The sequence below is a fragment of the Trachurus japonicus genome, chromosome 11, assembly GCF_045865225.1.
Source record: "Trachurus japonicus isolate A0001 chromosome 11, Traja_1.0".
In the NCBI taxonomy this organism is placed as follows: Eukaryota; Metazoa; Chordata; class Actinopteri; order Carangiformes; family Carangidae; genus Trachurus; species Trachurus japonicus.
This window is the reverse complement of record NC_140917.1, coordinates 13,725,462-13,741,142: the sequence shown is the minus strand read 5'-3', so window position 1 is coordinate 13,741,142 and position 15,681 is coordinate 13,725,462. Positions and strand designations below refer to the sequence as shown.

General features: G+C 41.7%; 1 protein-coding gene across 1 annotated transcript in view; it reads left to right on the top strand.

Moving 5' to 3' along the window:
* gabbr1b (gamma-aminobutyric acid (GABA) B receptor, 1b) overlaps positions 1-15,681 on the top strand; it is a 143,306-nt gene that overhangs the window by 30,982 nt on the left and 96,643 nt on the right. The window contains exons 2-6 of the mRNA XM_085791120.1: positions 1,556-1,636; positions 7,673-7,737; positions 7,914-8,052; positions 10,797-10,982; positions 11,105-11,122. Of these exons, the coding sequence (XP_085647246.1) occupies positions 1,556-1,636; positions 7,673-7,737; positions 7,914-8,052; positions 10,797-10,982; positions 11,105-11,122 (489 nt within the window). The remainder of the gene's footprint in view (positions 1-1,555; positions 1,637-7,672; positions 7,738-7,913; positions 8,053-10,796; positions 10,983-11,104; positions 11,123-15,681) is intronic.

The window sequence follows — 15,681 nt, the reverse complement described above, 5'->3', positions numbered from 1 at the left end:
AGAAAGCAGGCTTGCCAATCTGACATTGACGTACACTAGCACCATTTGCTGCGGTAAACTATGCAAAAAATAATAATAAAAAAATCACAACCTGTCAAACTATTTAACATGGATAACTATAGCTTAACGTCACATAATTTTCAAGCTGTCAAGCCACCAGGCATTTAAATCAGCTGGGTATCATATGGTCATATTGTCTGTGTCACACATTGTTTAACATGACACTCATATAACTGTGCCACAGAAATAATGTTACCTTGGAAGTGTGTATGTACTTTATACCTGAGGAGGACGCTGACAGTTTTACATCACAACATGAAACTGAAAACATATGATGCAGTATTGACCTTCAGTCCTTCACTGAACATTATAATGTATCTTGCTATCAATGATATTTTAAATAGATATGATTGAATCTCCAAAACTTGAGGTGCACATGTTTAAAGGGGAACTATGCAAGTCCGGTCGCTTCTCTGCTGTTTTGCTAACCCTCCTCACGGCCATGTGCATTTGTTTTCAATGAAGCTGGGGGAGAAACCAATCCAGTGGGGGTTCATGTCATTTATTATATATATATGTGTGTTACGATGTGTATATTTGTGTCTTATTTGTTATAAACAAGAGATTATGGGTTATGGGGCGCGTTTCTGTCATGGTGTCGCCAAGACGAGAGCTGGGACACCGTGGGTCGGAGGTGCTGATCTTGCAACGTTGGTTTTTGGCCAAGAGATGTTATGTGGAAGGCAGCCAGAGAGCCTCCACTCTCCCTGTTACAAGTTAAAAGTAATTTATTTAACCATCATTATTGCTCCAAAGCTGTTTAATTAAGGTAAAAATCTTGCATAGTTCCTTCCTCTTTAAACCTGCAAGTTAAAAGCCAGGGCTTAGCTTGTAAGCTGATGCCACACTATTGATACAGCTATCAATAGAGGAGCTGCAGTTTTTTTCTGAATAAAAGACTCTATAAAATGTAAAACTTGTCAAAAGATTTTCAGTGAGTGGTTTTTATATTCAAGAGTTAATGATCTGTAGCACTAGTCAAAAGTTTTGTTATATTGCTGCAGGGAAAACTGTCACAGGTTGTTTTTGCCCTCCAGCGGGTTTAAAGTCAAGTGGAAGTAAGTATGGGAAGTGATGAAGAGGTGGTATTAGATGTAGGCAGTTGTAGGGATCCCTGTGATTGGTGGTGATCGTAATTGATGTGACATCACAGCAAGAACAACACCTGCAAAAACTTGTTATGAGCTTTTCTAAAATAATAGTCCACCCCTGCTGAATATTGCATATTGTCCTTCACTGTCATGTAAGTGATGGATGTTCACCGACTGTAGATAATAACATGCATTAGATTATTGTTCTGACCTGAAATATGTTCTTGGGGGACTCTGTGGTGTATTATTTGAGTAGTAGCTGGAGGTGCAGTGTTATATCACCTGTTCGTGAGTGAAAACACAAACATGATACATCATCACCAGTGTGTCACCTGCTTTTTTTAGCTTCCTCTTTTTTAACGTGCCCTCCTGTCCTGTCCTGTCCTGTCTTTTTTCTTTTCCAGGTCGAGGGATGGCACTCTCTTTTCTTCTCTTCTCTGCTGTGTTGCCCCGACTCAGCGTGTCTGCGCACAACACTTCTGCCGGTAATGACTCTACTGTCTCAAACACAACTGTCTGTCTTCAACACGATGTCTCTCCAGTTGTCGTTTTAAATTGACTGTGTGGATGCATCGGCGGAGGCTCTGTGGCACTTCTTGGTGCATCATTCTTCTAGATGCTTCAAATAGTGTTCAATAGGAAGTTTTATTTTTACCGTCCTGCAGGCACAAAGCAAAATAAGCGGATGAAAGCCTGAAATATCAGATGGATAATTTGACTTCTGGGTTATTTTAACCTTCAGAACATCATTAAGTCTGGTCTTAGTCATGGTATCTTAGCATTAATTAGCACCAACTAGCCAGCAAATGAATTAACCTTTGAGCAGGTAGCCCATCTGTGATAATGATGCTAACAGGAGTGTAGTCTATGCTTGAGCTTGACAACAACCAGCATTTAATGGTTTGTTGTCTTAGCTCCAAACAACTCTGTCTATGCATCAATTTTTTACTACCTGGGAGCTAGTGGGTGGAGTCAAACACTGCCAAGATGGCGAGAGTGCAGCAGCTTACTCCAAATCCGATTTTTGTCATATCCAGTATCCAGTATCTAGTTAGATTTTTTGACAGTCTGAACAGCCAAAAACCACATGAGATCCAATTTTTCCGAAACGGATTCAAACCGTATACAGAAGTGGTTTCAAATGCGATTCTGATCAGATTCATAGAGATCCGATTCAATGCAAACGGTGTCATTGCTCAAATATGAGCGCAACACAAGATGGAGAGACAGAAGGCATCGCTGGTCTGCCTGCACCAAACGGCCCGTTACACCGTCATTCCAGCGGCGACATAGCTCAGCAGTCGCCTCCGTTTCTGTCGCCTTTGTGCAATTAGCAGTTTATTAACGCCACGGCTCCACTTAACGACGACATGCACACACACAGTTCCCTGTCATCCTTTTGTAGGGTGCTTACTGTAGAAACCAATGTGGAAAGAGACATACAATATAGACACATGCAGATCGGATCTAATCACTTTCAGCATGTAATGTGAACTGTCAGTCAGTGAGATCGGATCCTGATCAGATCTACCAAAAAAATTGGATTTGTGCACCATTTTTATTTACACTCAGGTCCAAGACTGTTCTTCAGGACCACGTTGTGTATGATGTGAACCGTGAGCTGTCTTGCTCTTCCTGTTCATCCAGCTGTGTTTCAGCCCATGTTCAGTATCTGCTGAAGCCTCTGTGTGTGTCTCTCCTCAACATGTGGAGCCATTAAGCTGTGGTGTCCACTGGTTCTTTGAGAAGCTTTTCCAGTTAGACTCAACTGGGAGTCATTGGTGTTATTGCTTCTGTAGCAGTGAGGTTTTACTCTGGGGGCTGTGTTTTCATTGTACTCTATGTGATGTATTTGTTTTTAGTCGTATATCAGTGCACATACGACTACACTTCAACTCCAAAGGCGTAGAAATCCTGTGAAGTGATAGACGTGAAGTTGTCCTGTTAGATACTGTATGTGTTCAGTATTCTACAGTTGTGTCTCTGGTCCGTTTCCGTCCGTTTATATCAGTCAGTCTCCGAGCATGAAATTGCTGCCACAGCTCTTGAGACTCATACTGGACAAGCACCATTTCCCACCTCTAACAGCCCGGCTTGGCAGGCAGGCCAAGCCCCACATTCAAAAACCAATCTGCAACCAAAGGGAGCTGAAAGCACTAATGAATATTTGCTGTAAACTCCCGGTGCTTATGGTGCTTTTATATCCGAGCTCATGCTTTGACACTAATGCTCAGAGGCAGATGTCAGATCTCTGTAATACAGACATAAACCTGCCGTCAGATTAGTGAGCTGTCATTTCCTCTTTGTGGTGAGCGTCAGAGACGGTGGTGGTGGGGGGTGGGTGGTGGATGTTTGCTATGGAAGTCACGTCTCGTGGTCTTTCCTGGCCTCTGGTGAGAAATGCGGTTGAATGTTTGGTAATTAGGGTTTTACACTGCAGGTGAACCTGTGCGGAGTGGCAGGCTCCTGATGTATTGTCCCCTGGGAAGGTAAGGCAGTCGGAGATGGAGAGACTGGAGATAATCAGACACACAGAAAGTACCTGTGATGTAGCTCTGGTGTAAAGGAGGAGGTTTCCACTGAACTGGCAGGAAATAAGAAATGCCAGCACACACACACACACACAGAGCAGCGGGCTCACTGGAGCTGCCCTCCTCCCAGGACTGATTGATTTCACGTTCTTTAATGGATTACTGATGGCCATAGTGTGAAGTAAGGTAGTGGGTGGTGTGTATCAAGGTCACTCCCAATCTACATCAAAGCTTGGCTGACATCTTCATCAAAGAGTCTGTTACCGTTCTACTGGACCATTTTTTATTTTTTATTTTTTTTAACGCCTGTTCGTTCCTCCAACATGAAACTGTTTTTATTAACAGGCTGGTCAGGTTCACCGCTCTCAGGGGCTCATACCTTCCACTGGTGTAACTTGGCAGTGTCTCATTTGTTAATTTCTATTCATATCTATTGAATATAATAATCAGATTAATCAAGTCAACTCTTAAGTTATAACTGCTTTTTTTCCTCCAAGCTTTAATGACAAACATCACACAGTCTGGAGCCGAGTTGATTATCTTTCGGTTTTGAACTTTTTATCAGACGGAAATTGCAATTAAAATATATTGTGTTGGTTTCCTTCTTAAATTTGATGTGTGTGCTGATATAAGGTCAGGTTGTTCTGGGGTTGTTTTTCTGTCATAAAACTTGAGTCTAAGATCAGATTGAGCTCTGGTTATTTTCAGCTATGATTTATTAAGAAGTCTCTTTCTGACTTTGCCACTAATGGAAACTGGGGACAGATGAAATACTTTCTGCTTTTTCTCCCAGTTACTCAGAGATTATTTGTTCCAGACCAACCAATCTTTTATGTCCTTAAAGTAACACCAGTCTACTAATTAGCCTTTTAAAGATGTAATATGACACACCATTAATGGGTATCAACCAAAGTTATCCTGGGTATATGTTGAGCATGTCCTGTCATATGAAAGTCAACAAAACAGCAGTGCAATGAAAACTTTTGATTAATTCGTACAAAGTTTGACAAGAACACAACCCAAGAAAAACAATCATTTCATTCCTCCAACACATTTTTCCAATAACTTCAGTAGAGCCTGACCTTTTACCCTGCAAAGTGTCTTGAGATAATGTGTGTTATGACTTGGCACTATACAAAAAATTGGTAAACATTTGCGTTGTGTTATCGCTTGAAAATGAAATGAAATGTTCCACTTCCTACATATCTTGGCCACAACACAAAGAACAATTGATAATCTCGAACTGACCGGATAGAGGGAAATCACTAACTACAGCTCGCAACTAATTAGTGAAGTGTGACGTGGGAGAGAAAACTACATAAAAAGTGAAACTGATGTGTGCTGTTTCCCAAATGCTGTGGAATGATTCTGAAAACCAAGAGCAAAACTGAAATAGAAATATCTACATGATGGAAGTGTGAAACTCCAAACTGCTGCTACTCCTCTATTAACTCTTAATAGATGTACATAATAATTACTTGGCGAAAAGGGGAAAAAAAGGGCACATATAGCGCGTCCTCGCCACTGAAGAGGGCACTTAAGCACACGTTTTGGCTCCTAGAGGGCACTTTAGCACGCGTTTTGGCTCCTAGAGGGCACTTTAGCATGGGTTTTGGCTCCTAGAGGGCACTTTAGCACGCGTTTTAGTTCCTAGAGGGCACTTTAGCATGCGTTTTGGTTCCTAGAGGGCACTTTAGCACGCGTTTTGGCTCCTAGAGGGCACATAAGCACACATTTTGGCTGCCATGAGGGCACTTTAGCACACGTTTTGGCTCCTAGAGGGCACTTTAGCATGCGTTTTGGTTCCTAGAGGGCACTTAAGCACATGATTTGGCTCCTAGAGGGCACTTTAGCATGCGTTTTGGCTCCTAGAGGGCACTTTAGCACACATTTTGGCTGCCATAGGGCACTTTAGCACACGTTTTGGCTCCTAGAGGGCACTTCAACGCACGTTTTGGCTCCCAGGGGTCACTTTAGCCCCCCCCGCCCTGTGCACGCCACTGCCGCTGATCCCTGGGTTGGTGGTTCATGCAAAAACAATCATGACAACAACATGACCAGGTAATCACACCTCAAGACTGGATCATATTGTTGATCCCCAGTGAAGCAAACATGAATCATCTTGACTTAAATTCCTTCAGGAGGATAATCAAAAGCCAAAAATGTAGAAATTGCAAGGTAAAAGATAAACTCAAGTCATAATGTCACAGCACAGATGTTGATTGTTTCATGTTGAGTCGGATAAAACATCTGAAGCTCTGCAGTAGCACTATAGTCAGTTCTAAAATAATGAGGAAATGTTTGTTGTCAACATCTTGGGTCTCAATTTAAAAATCTGACCTGGATTGAACCAGAGGTCAGCGAGTCACTAAAATCATTAGAGCCAAAGAAAATCCATCATGAGACGTTGCAGACAAATGGGATCTCTGAGGAATGCTGTAAAGAAGTATGCAGAGCTCGTACTGGTGGCCATCACTAATCACCAAATACCCTCTGATAGATCTGCTCTGAAAAATACAAAGCATGTAAAAATACAGAAACCTCTGAGGCAGAAATAATTGGGATGGCAGAATTAAAATTCTCCTTCTTTGTCACCTTCCAAATCTCAGATTTCTTTTTCTTTGCTGTAGCCTAAAAACCTGAAAGTAAATCAGTCTCAGACAGCCTCAACATGCAAATCTGTCTTCTCCCCGCGAGTCAGGCCCCAGCTGGCCCCATTAACCGTGTTTCCATCCCACTGAAAGCACAATTTCTTCATGTAAAACCATCGCTCAGTCAACAAATAAGCTCTGCTGGCAGCAACAAAGACGAAACCTCATACGGATGCTGTGTTACGGGAGAAAATTCACTGTCGAGGCTAATGAGTGAGCCTGCTGCTGGAGGCCAGGCTGCTGGTCAGCAGCTAAAAACATGACAGAGGTCTCCATCTAGTGGTCGGTTGGGGAAAAACGTTTCCTAACATCACTTTTTATCAAAGTTTATGTTTTTTCAAAGGTTCAAAGGTAACTTTATTTATACCCTCAGGTCAATTTTGTTTGCAGTGAATCACATTTACGACATTAATAGACAAACAGCACAGTACATGCAACAGGACATACAAAGTGTCAACAGTGCTCGGGGGGTAAGAGATTAAAATGAATCAAATAAGACCAGATAAAACTCAATAAAACTGAATAAAAACCAACAGCTCTCAAGGTTTCTTCCCCATGTTAATGTGACCGATTTTTTCCTGAATCCTGAAAAACGTTTCATTGTCTTTGACTTCTGTTTTAAAGAATAACCCTAACCTGGATGATATAAAACAAGTGAAAAGAAAAGTTTATTTTAAAAAGTCTAGTTTGTAGCTTTTTCTGATCTCAACCAAAAGATTTGTACTGCAAAAACATCAGGGTTTGCTTTTTGCTTTCTTTGTGAATTCAGTCTAAAGGCAGGTTTATGCTTGAAATGAAGTTGTCATACTACTCTTACTACTGCTCAGTCAAAGGTGCTGCAGAAAGCTTTTCTGTTATAGACCTGTCATCTAGATCTATAGATCTATGATAGACTCATTATAGACCTGTTAGATCTATCATAGACCTATCAAAAACCTGTCATAGATCTATCATAGACCTATGATAGACTCATTATAGACCTGTCATAACTCAAAGATTGTCACTGTACTCCTCAACAGATGTTATTAACCCCAACTGGAGGAAATGGATGAGCCCACATTTGGTTTTACACTGTGCAGCAGGACCAAGTCAAAATAAGCTTGAGTGTGTGTTGTTGTGTTGGTGTGTAATGATGGATTCTGTCTCCCTCTCCGCTGCGCAACAGGCTGATGTGTTTCAATATTTGTTAGGAACAATGGAGCTGTGTGGCTCAGAGGAATCGGATACATCAGTCAGCAGCTGACTAACAAGCAGCAGACTGACAGAGACAGGAGGAGCTGAGGGATGGCTGGATATACTTCTCTTCTGCTCCACCTGACATTGTGTGTCTCTCTTTCAGGTTGTGCTATCATCCGTCCTCCCCGGGATGGAGGGATCCGGTACAGAGGTCTGACACAAGAGCAGGTGAGGCAGATGACAGCTACATATATATTTTACAGTATATGTCTAGAGACAAGAGAAGACGAGGAAATAGAAATGTTTTTGGATGTTTAATTGGATGGTGAAACACAATGAGACCTTTGCAAACACTATAGCTCAACTGTGTGTGTATATGTGTGTGTGTGTGTGTTTGTGTGTAGATCCGCAGTGTGCAGGTGCTGCCAGTAGACTATGAGATAGAGTACATCTGCAGGGGCAACAGGGTGATCGTGGGACCCAAGGTCAGGAAGTGTTTGCCCAACGGCACTTGGACCGACCTGAGCCAGCACAGTAGATGCTGTGAGTGTTCACTGTGTCATCCACCATGCGTCTGTCAATCATCCATTCATCCCCCCATGATCCCAGTCCTCCGTCCGTCGTCTCTGCTCGGTGAAGGAAAACAATGTTTCCTGTGGAGGAGAGTTGTTTAGAGTTCCCCTTGTTGTGAGCCTTTGTGGTTTTGGACTCAGACTTGAGCATTTGCAACGGGGCAGTTTTGATTTGTGAGGCCCCCCAGAAGTCCCTCGTTTTCACGGCGTGTCCACTGAATCGTCCCCAGTTTGCATCACAGTAAAAGGATGGAGTAACAACAACAAGTGAAGGAGATTTCTCAGTTTTTCCAGTGCTCGTCTTTTTTTCTTGGGCCTCACTTCACTGTTATATAATGGTTCATTGTGTGGACAGTGTTATAGTGCACATTCGGCGACACTTTTATCCTCTGTTGCTGGGTTATTATCGATAAGGAGGCAGAGAAAAACTTTTGTCCAAATCTATGAGTTTAGTAGACGAAAGAAAAAGACTTGATATTAACGAGGTAGGAACGTATGACGATGTCAGTTTTGTCCATTAGCATCTCCACATTGCGAACGTCAGCCAACAACAAAACACTTAAGCCCGGGACTATTGAACCGCTGCTGTTTGTGTGTTCTTCAGCTTGCAACAATTTCAGTCACAGCAAAAAGCAACTCGCTCCTTCGTGTGCTAAAAACACCCTTGGATCAATTGAAAAAAAGAGTTTCTGAGGCATGGCTGTTATTATGGTAGCCATGGCAACAAAGTATAGAGGTATAGCACTCTATAGGTGAAGTGGTACCCTAGTACGTTTCCAGACTGTAAATAAATAATGTTGGACACATGTTGTGATGTATGTTTTTATGTCGATGTGAAACCTGCAGCTCACACAGGTCAGAATAAATACTGCTGAGTTGGTAAATGATGCTTTTTGTAACATGTTGTTTCATATTTATAGAAGTGCATTTACACCTGTACACCTTTATCTTGCGACAGGGTAAATAACACAGGTCTATGCTGCCTGTGAGAAGCAGGTAAGATGTTTGTCACCTGTGGATAATGCAGCACACTGTCACAGCGGACTGGTCACTTCAGGCTCAGCACAACCCTGTTCAAAATCCTCAAGACACTGCTGTATTTTCTTTTCATGTCATGTTGCACAAAGAGTCCAGACTTCATGGATTGTATTAGACACCAAAAGTTTAATAACAGTAGCTTAATTTACAGCTTGTCTCTCATAAGCTCAACAACAACTAAAAAAAGTGCTACAGGAAAAGTTCCCACAGCAAGTTATAACCATCCAGCCAGTAGATAAAGATGTTGTAGACCTAACTGTATGGTACAGGTTCCAGGAGCCCTTTGTTGCATAATATCCTCTTTTTATGGCCCTGAGGGGAAACAGGCACTCAGTGTGCATGTTCTTAGTTTCATGCCCCCCACACCTTGCAGTATTCCTTTTCTGAACAAGCAACATATTTCTTCTTCTAAAAATTCTAGCACAAAGCAGTAGCTAGGCTATATATTTTATTTTATTTTATTTGTTTATTTGAAAAAGCAACAATAAAACATTAAAATGTAAATGTACCCGAGTTAGCTACAGACTAATTTTAATTAGTCGCTTTGCCAGTTGCATACAGCAATCAACACATTACACTATCTTTTTATATTTTATCCTTTATTTTTGCTTGTTGTTCACTTGGGTGCTCTAACAAGTGTATTTGCAATAAGTGGGATCAATAAAAAAAACTTTATCTTATCCTACGGTATTTTATTTGCACATTTTGCAAAAACGCCCCCCCACAACTGGGCCTTTAACGGCGCGCGCGCGTCGGCACGCCCATACGGTGAATGGCGGCAGCTTTAAAAACAAACAAACAAACAAAAAACACCGTGATGGCGGAGAGCGCTCACCGTCACCGGCGACATCACAGGTTCAGTCGCCTTTAGCCGCCTACAGCCTCTGGCACCGCTGCTGCCGTCGATACTAATAATCGCAGTTCAGCTGTGTGATTGGGATTTTTGCGTGTTCGCTCTACTCATTGCCCTCTCACGTGAGACGTTTAGGGGACATCTGGAAATTAGCACCTTCCAGTCGTCTGACTCTGCATGTTAAGTGGTTCTTCTATTAGATTCCTCCACTGAATTTGTGTTGTTGATTGAAGGCTGGTGTTCACATCTGTCAGCAGATTCCACGTCACACCGCTTCGATTCATGGAGAGCTCCTTTAGTCTTTCTATGTTTCCTACTGTGTCTGGTGAATGTCTCATGAATCCTGCCTTGTCATACACACTTCACTTCTCACTCTACTCCAGTTGTTCTCAGTCTGTTTTTAGTATTGATCACTCCTCAGTTCATCCCCACTAATGTCAACCTGCCTCCTGTCTTGTGCACTTTTGTTCACTCCATCTTCTTTTTTAACTGTCACCAATGTCTACCTGGTTGAAAAATACCTCACTGTGCTCTGCAGCCTTTTTATTTTTTCTTTAAAGGTACCACATTAATAATAAATCAGGTCTAGGTTATGAAAGTATCAAACTCACAACAAAACAGTCATGTGCAAATCCTCATCAACCAGGACTCATTATTTAATTTTGCAGGATTTAGTTGGTTTATCAGAAATCTTCTGTTAGAGAAAGAGAGAAAAATAGGAGACTTTTAAAGACGTTGCATATAGAATTTAATATTTGCTACCCACTGCATCTCTATCATAGTATCAGGTGTAAAACAAAGTTTCGTCTGTCTCTCTGTTCCAGTGCTGTTGTGTCCTCGGGTGGGGACATCGCTGGAAAATGGCCGGGTGTCTTCCTGGCCCCTCGGGCCGCCAGTGGAGGGCACCGTGCTGCATTACACCTGTCTGCCTGGCTTCATCCTCATGGGGCGAAACTCGTCACTGTGCAATAAGATGGGCAAGTGGGACACGCCCAAACCTGTGTGTCACTGTGAGTCCCTCCACACAGTTTGTTAAAGCAGATCAACACAAGACCAGACAGACTGAATATGTTGATTTACACAACACTTTGAGACTAGTTAGTTAGTTACCTCCTCTTCTCTGTTCTCACAGATGATCGTCACTACAAAGGTAAGAACATGTCTATTCTTTACCTATCAGGTTTAGTAGTGAGGTGAATGCTGCTTAAAAAATAATAATGAAGCTGAACAGTGAATCAAGATGTAATCAGTTGTGTCTTTTCATTAGTCAAAATAAGTTGGAGTATTAATTAATGAGTCCTAATGTGCCACTGCACTGACTGGAGACTTACAGTGACTTACTCAACTCTGATGAATGATTTCACACATGACTCACTTAAAGCTACACAACATAACTAAAGACAGACTAAAGAGTGTCACAACCTGGCTCGGGGCTTGACCTAAAAATGTGATTATTATACATAAGTAAAAAAAAAGGAAACTAATTCAAAATGGAGCAAAAGAGAGAGATAGTTGGTTGCTGTGTTAAATGTGACACAGCTTCACACACTACATCCTCCACAATGATCACACTGTTCATCAATGAGATGACAGCTGCAGCATTGTTGTATTAGAGTTCATTAGTTTTAGTCAGGTGTTCCAAATAAACTACCAACTTTGTGTATTTTGTCATTATCAAACTGGAATTAACTGGTCCCTTACAAAAAAAAACACATGAACTTAACTTCACATGTGATTCGCAATGTGATTCTTCACATGTGAAAACTTTTGCACATGGGAAACATGTGATTTTGGCCCAATTTTATGTGAATCACATGTGAGATCCTATTTGAACCCATTTTCCACATGTGGTAGCATGTTTTACACATGTGCTCTACATAGTAACATGCCAAAACCACATGTTTCCCATGTGCAAATAACATGATTCTCATGTGCAAATTTTTTCAAATATGAAGAATTACATATTAACGTTTGAAGTTCATGTGTTTTTTCTGTAAGGGATTGCTTTCAGTGCAGGTGCCACACCAACACACACCTGTAGCTTTAAGATTCTTTCTTTCTCTTCTCTTTCATTTATAATCGTTTTATTATACAGTATGTTACTGTTATCACCATATTTCCACTTCTCTTCCTGCTTTTAAAAAGAACAGGTAACATTTACCTACTCTCCTTGTATTTATCTACCTGCTGATATTAGAGCTCCAGAGAGAGGCCTGAGATATAAAACTACACTGATATGGTTTTTGGTTCTTAAAACCACAAATCTTATCTTTTTATGGATCACCACTTCAGATAAAACACAAGAGAAGAAGAAAATATGGAGTTTAATATGTGAAACCTACAGTGTACTGACTCCCTTGCATCATGTACAACATGAATAAACCAGCAGTCTGGGAGATGTCCAACTCAGATATCTGACATGTTGCACCAGCAGAAGTAGCCTATCGACTGCGTTTACCTTGTGAATTCAGTTGAATCATGGGAAATTTCCAGGTATTTTGGAGTGTTCGATCCACAGTAAAGGTCAGGATGTGTTCAGCCTCAGCTGCTTCTCTTCATAGATGCTATCATCACTGCTGGTGCGTCGTCGAGTCGTCCTCCAGTGACAGTTCTCCTGTCTGATCTCACGGTGGCGATGTTGTGCCACCGACAACACGACAGAGCCGTTCTCAGCAACCACAGGAGAATGAAGAGTCATTAATCTGTGCTCCGAGTGATATCGTGTCAATAACCAGCTGTTGATTAGATGTTTGTTTGGCAGGCTTGTTCTAAAATTAGTCGTGATAGCAATAAGACTGGCTACAGTATGGAAACACAAACAGACTTTTATGATCAGGATGACTGTACTGTAAAACCTCTTCTTTCATCTTTACATTTTAGCTTTAGTTGTTTCATCTGCTCCCGTTTGAGGTGGATATACAGACTTCTGTCACCACCTGGCTCAGGGCTGGTGACAGTAAGAGAGAGGCCTCACAGATATTAACTCACAGACTCAGTAAGAGGTGTGGAGGAAAAGAAGGAGAGAACTCAGTGGTGTTAGAGTTAGAGGAGTGTGAATGAGAGAAAAGATGGTGTGATGCAAGTTGGATGGTGCAGCAAACCAAACACACAGGGATGAGGCTGAGGCTACGTCATCTAAAATTGTCATAATTGCTGTGTGTGCTTAGTGTTTTGTGAGGTCACACTGACCTTGACCTTTAGATTGCGAATCAAATCAGTTCATCCTCGAGTTCAAGTGAAGGTTTATCCAGAGGGTGTAACTGAGATAAATGAGAATGAGGCGGATGTCCTACATGTGTGTGCACAACCTGATAACAATATGGCTCTGGCTCTGACTGCAGCCAGTGCAGAGCTGCAACATGACCTCAGTGACCTCCGTTTCCAGGCAGAACAGCCACAGTGTTGGACCCTCAACCAGTGTTTAATAATAAATGATTCAGTCTGTGCAGTTTACAACATCGTAATGCAACTGAGTTTTTACCATTTGACCACTTTTGTTCATTTGCCTCCAATCTGACAGAGTGAGGTCATTTTAAAAATCTGTTCATAACAACGTCATTTACAAAAACCAGCAGAAACAGAGATGAAAGACAGACAAATTGAAAGACCCTGTCTTTTTCTGGTCACTGCTTTCAAGGCACCCTGTGGTTAATGATGTATAACCTGCAAAGCATTATAGCTGCATCAATCTTTCTCAGGTGCAGCCTGATGTATAATGTTACTGTCATGACTCAATAGACTATAAAAACCTGTGTGTTACTCCTGTCCACAGTACACAACAACAACAAAAAATAATATCACAAAAGGTTTTTAATGTTCATGAAGAAAACATCTTGTGAATTATTCTTTGAAATATTTCCAAAACTGCAGCAAAGACTTACAATTAAAGACGAAACATCCAGATGGAATTAAAATATCAGTATCAAGAATACTGCGCTTTTTTTGGTGATAAATGTTGTATTGAATTTTTCAATTTCATTTTTTAGAAAAACAAAAAACAAAACAGAGATATAACAAAAGTACACATGACAGGACATAAAACCAAGAAAATCAAACTAATCGACAAAACAAAAAGCAAAACATATAAACAGCAACAACAACAACACACAGGAAAACTACAATTATAAGAAGGGCAGCAAAACAAATATAAATTCACCATCCAAATACACAGGTCACCTCCCCAAAAGAAAGAGTGAGAAAAAAGAAAAAGAAAAAATTGTATCCAAAACTAAACTACAGAGATTGGGTTCCCATGTACGGCCTGTGCAAACTTGGACCACAGAGTGACATTGTCTTCCTTTGCACCGTGCATGCGTGCTACAGACATTTCGAGATTTGCCAAGAATACTGTGCTTTTACCACTAGGTGGCAGCACGACACTTCCCCTCAGTAACAAATATAACGCTAGAAGATTAAGACTCATGACAGCAGCAGCAGCCAGAGTGTGAATTTGGTGTCAGGTCTGCTGAATGCCACCGTGCTGCCGCTGCTGCTGCTGCTGCTGCTGCTGCCGCCGCTCTGCCACAGATGATCCCACAGTGTCGTGTGCGGTAATAAATGGCTGTGTCTGTGCTACAGTCTGTTAAACACTCTCAGGTATGCATGTAGATAATGTTTCTGTGGAGTGTGGGGAGGTGGAGGATGAGGGCATGGGGGACAAAGAGGACAGGGAGAGACAGAGGACACACAAAGGTGGATGGGAAAAAAAGGAGGGATGTTTGTTGTACCAGAGGAGGGCAAGCTGAGTGAGATTGGGGCTGCAGGAGATTTATGTCTCTTATCTATTTAGTAAATGGTTCTGTGTGGAGGTTTTGAATGAGGCGAGAAAGCTCTCTGCACTTCCATTACACTCCCACTGACTCCAGCTGAGTCCTCTCTGCTCCCAGGCTCTGGGGACACACTGTCCTCCTGTCTCCTAATCCTGATGAACAGCCGGCAGCCTTTCCATCCTTGGATAACACAACAGTGACTGTGCTACATGCACATCATGGGAACTGCAATGTCAGTGACTTTGAATTGCTAATGTAATGTAAATGAAAAAAATGTCACCACCACAACTGTCCACTTGTTATTTATTGTCATTATTCGCATCCATCTATCCATCTGTCCGTCAGTGAGTGTGATTCATTTCATTATAAAGGTCCATATAGTCTGAAGCTAGATGTCCATGTGCAGTGTGATTATAAAGCAGGTCTTGGTTCTGTAGTAATACGGTGAAAGTATCAAAGCGAGAGAGAAATGCACACATCCTGCAATCAGAAACTGAGCCTTAAAGGGATAGTTCAACATTTTGGCAATTTGGTCCATTGCCATAATCCCTATAGTTTTAGCAGTAGGTTTGTTACCTTTAATTGTCAGTGCAAACTATTTTTAGAACGGCGGAGCAGAGCCGCAAGCTGCTCAGCGCTACGCTACGGAGGCTAATGGGATTTCTTGGTTTCCCTCATCAAACTCATCAAATACACAATCCAACAACTCCAAAACGCTCTCGTGGACAAGTTGTGACCTGCACATTCACCACGCTATGAGATAATAACAGAACGTTACGAGACGGAGTTGTTTTCGAGGCAAATGCAGAGACTGCTTGCCGAAAAACTGCCCCCGACGGAAACGCGCATCACCGGTTTTTAATTAATTTACCTCGAAAACAACTCTGTCTCGTAACGTTCTGTTACTATCTCATAGCGTGGTGAATGTGCAGGTCACAAC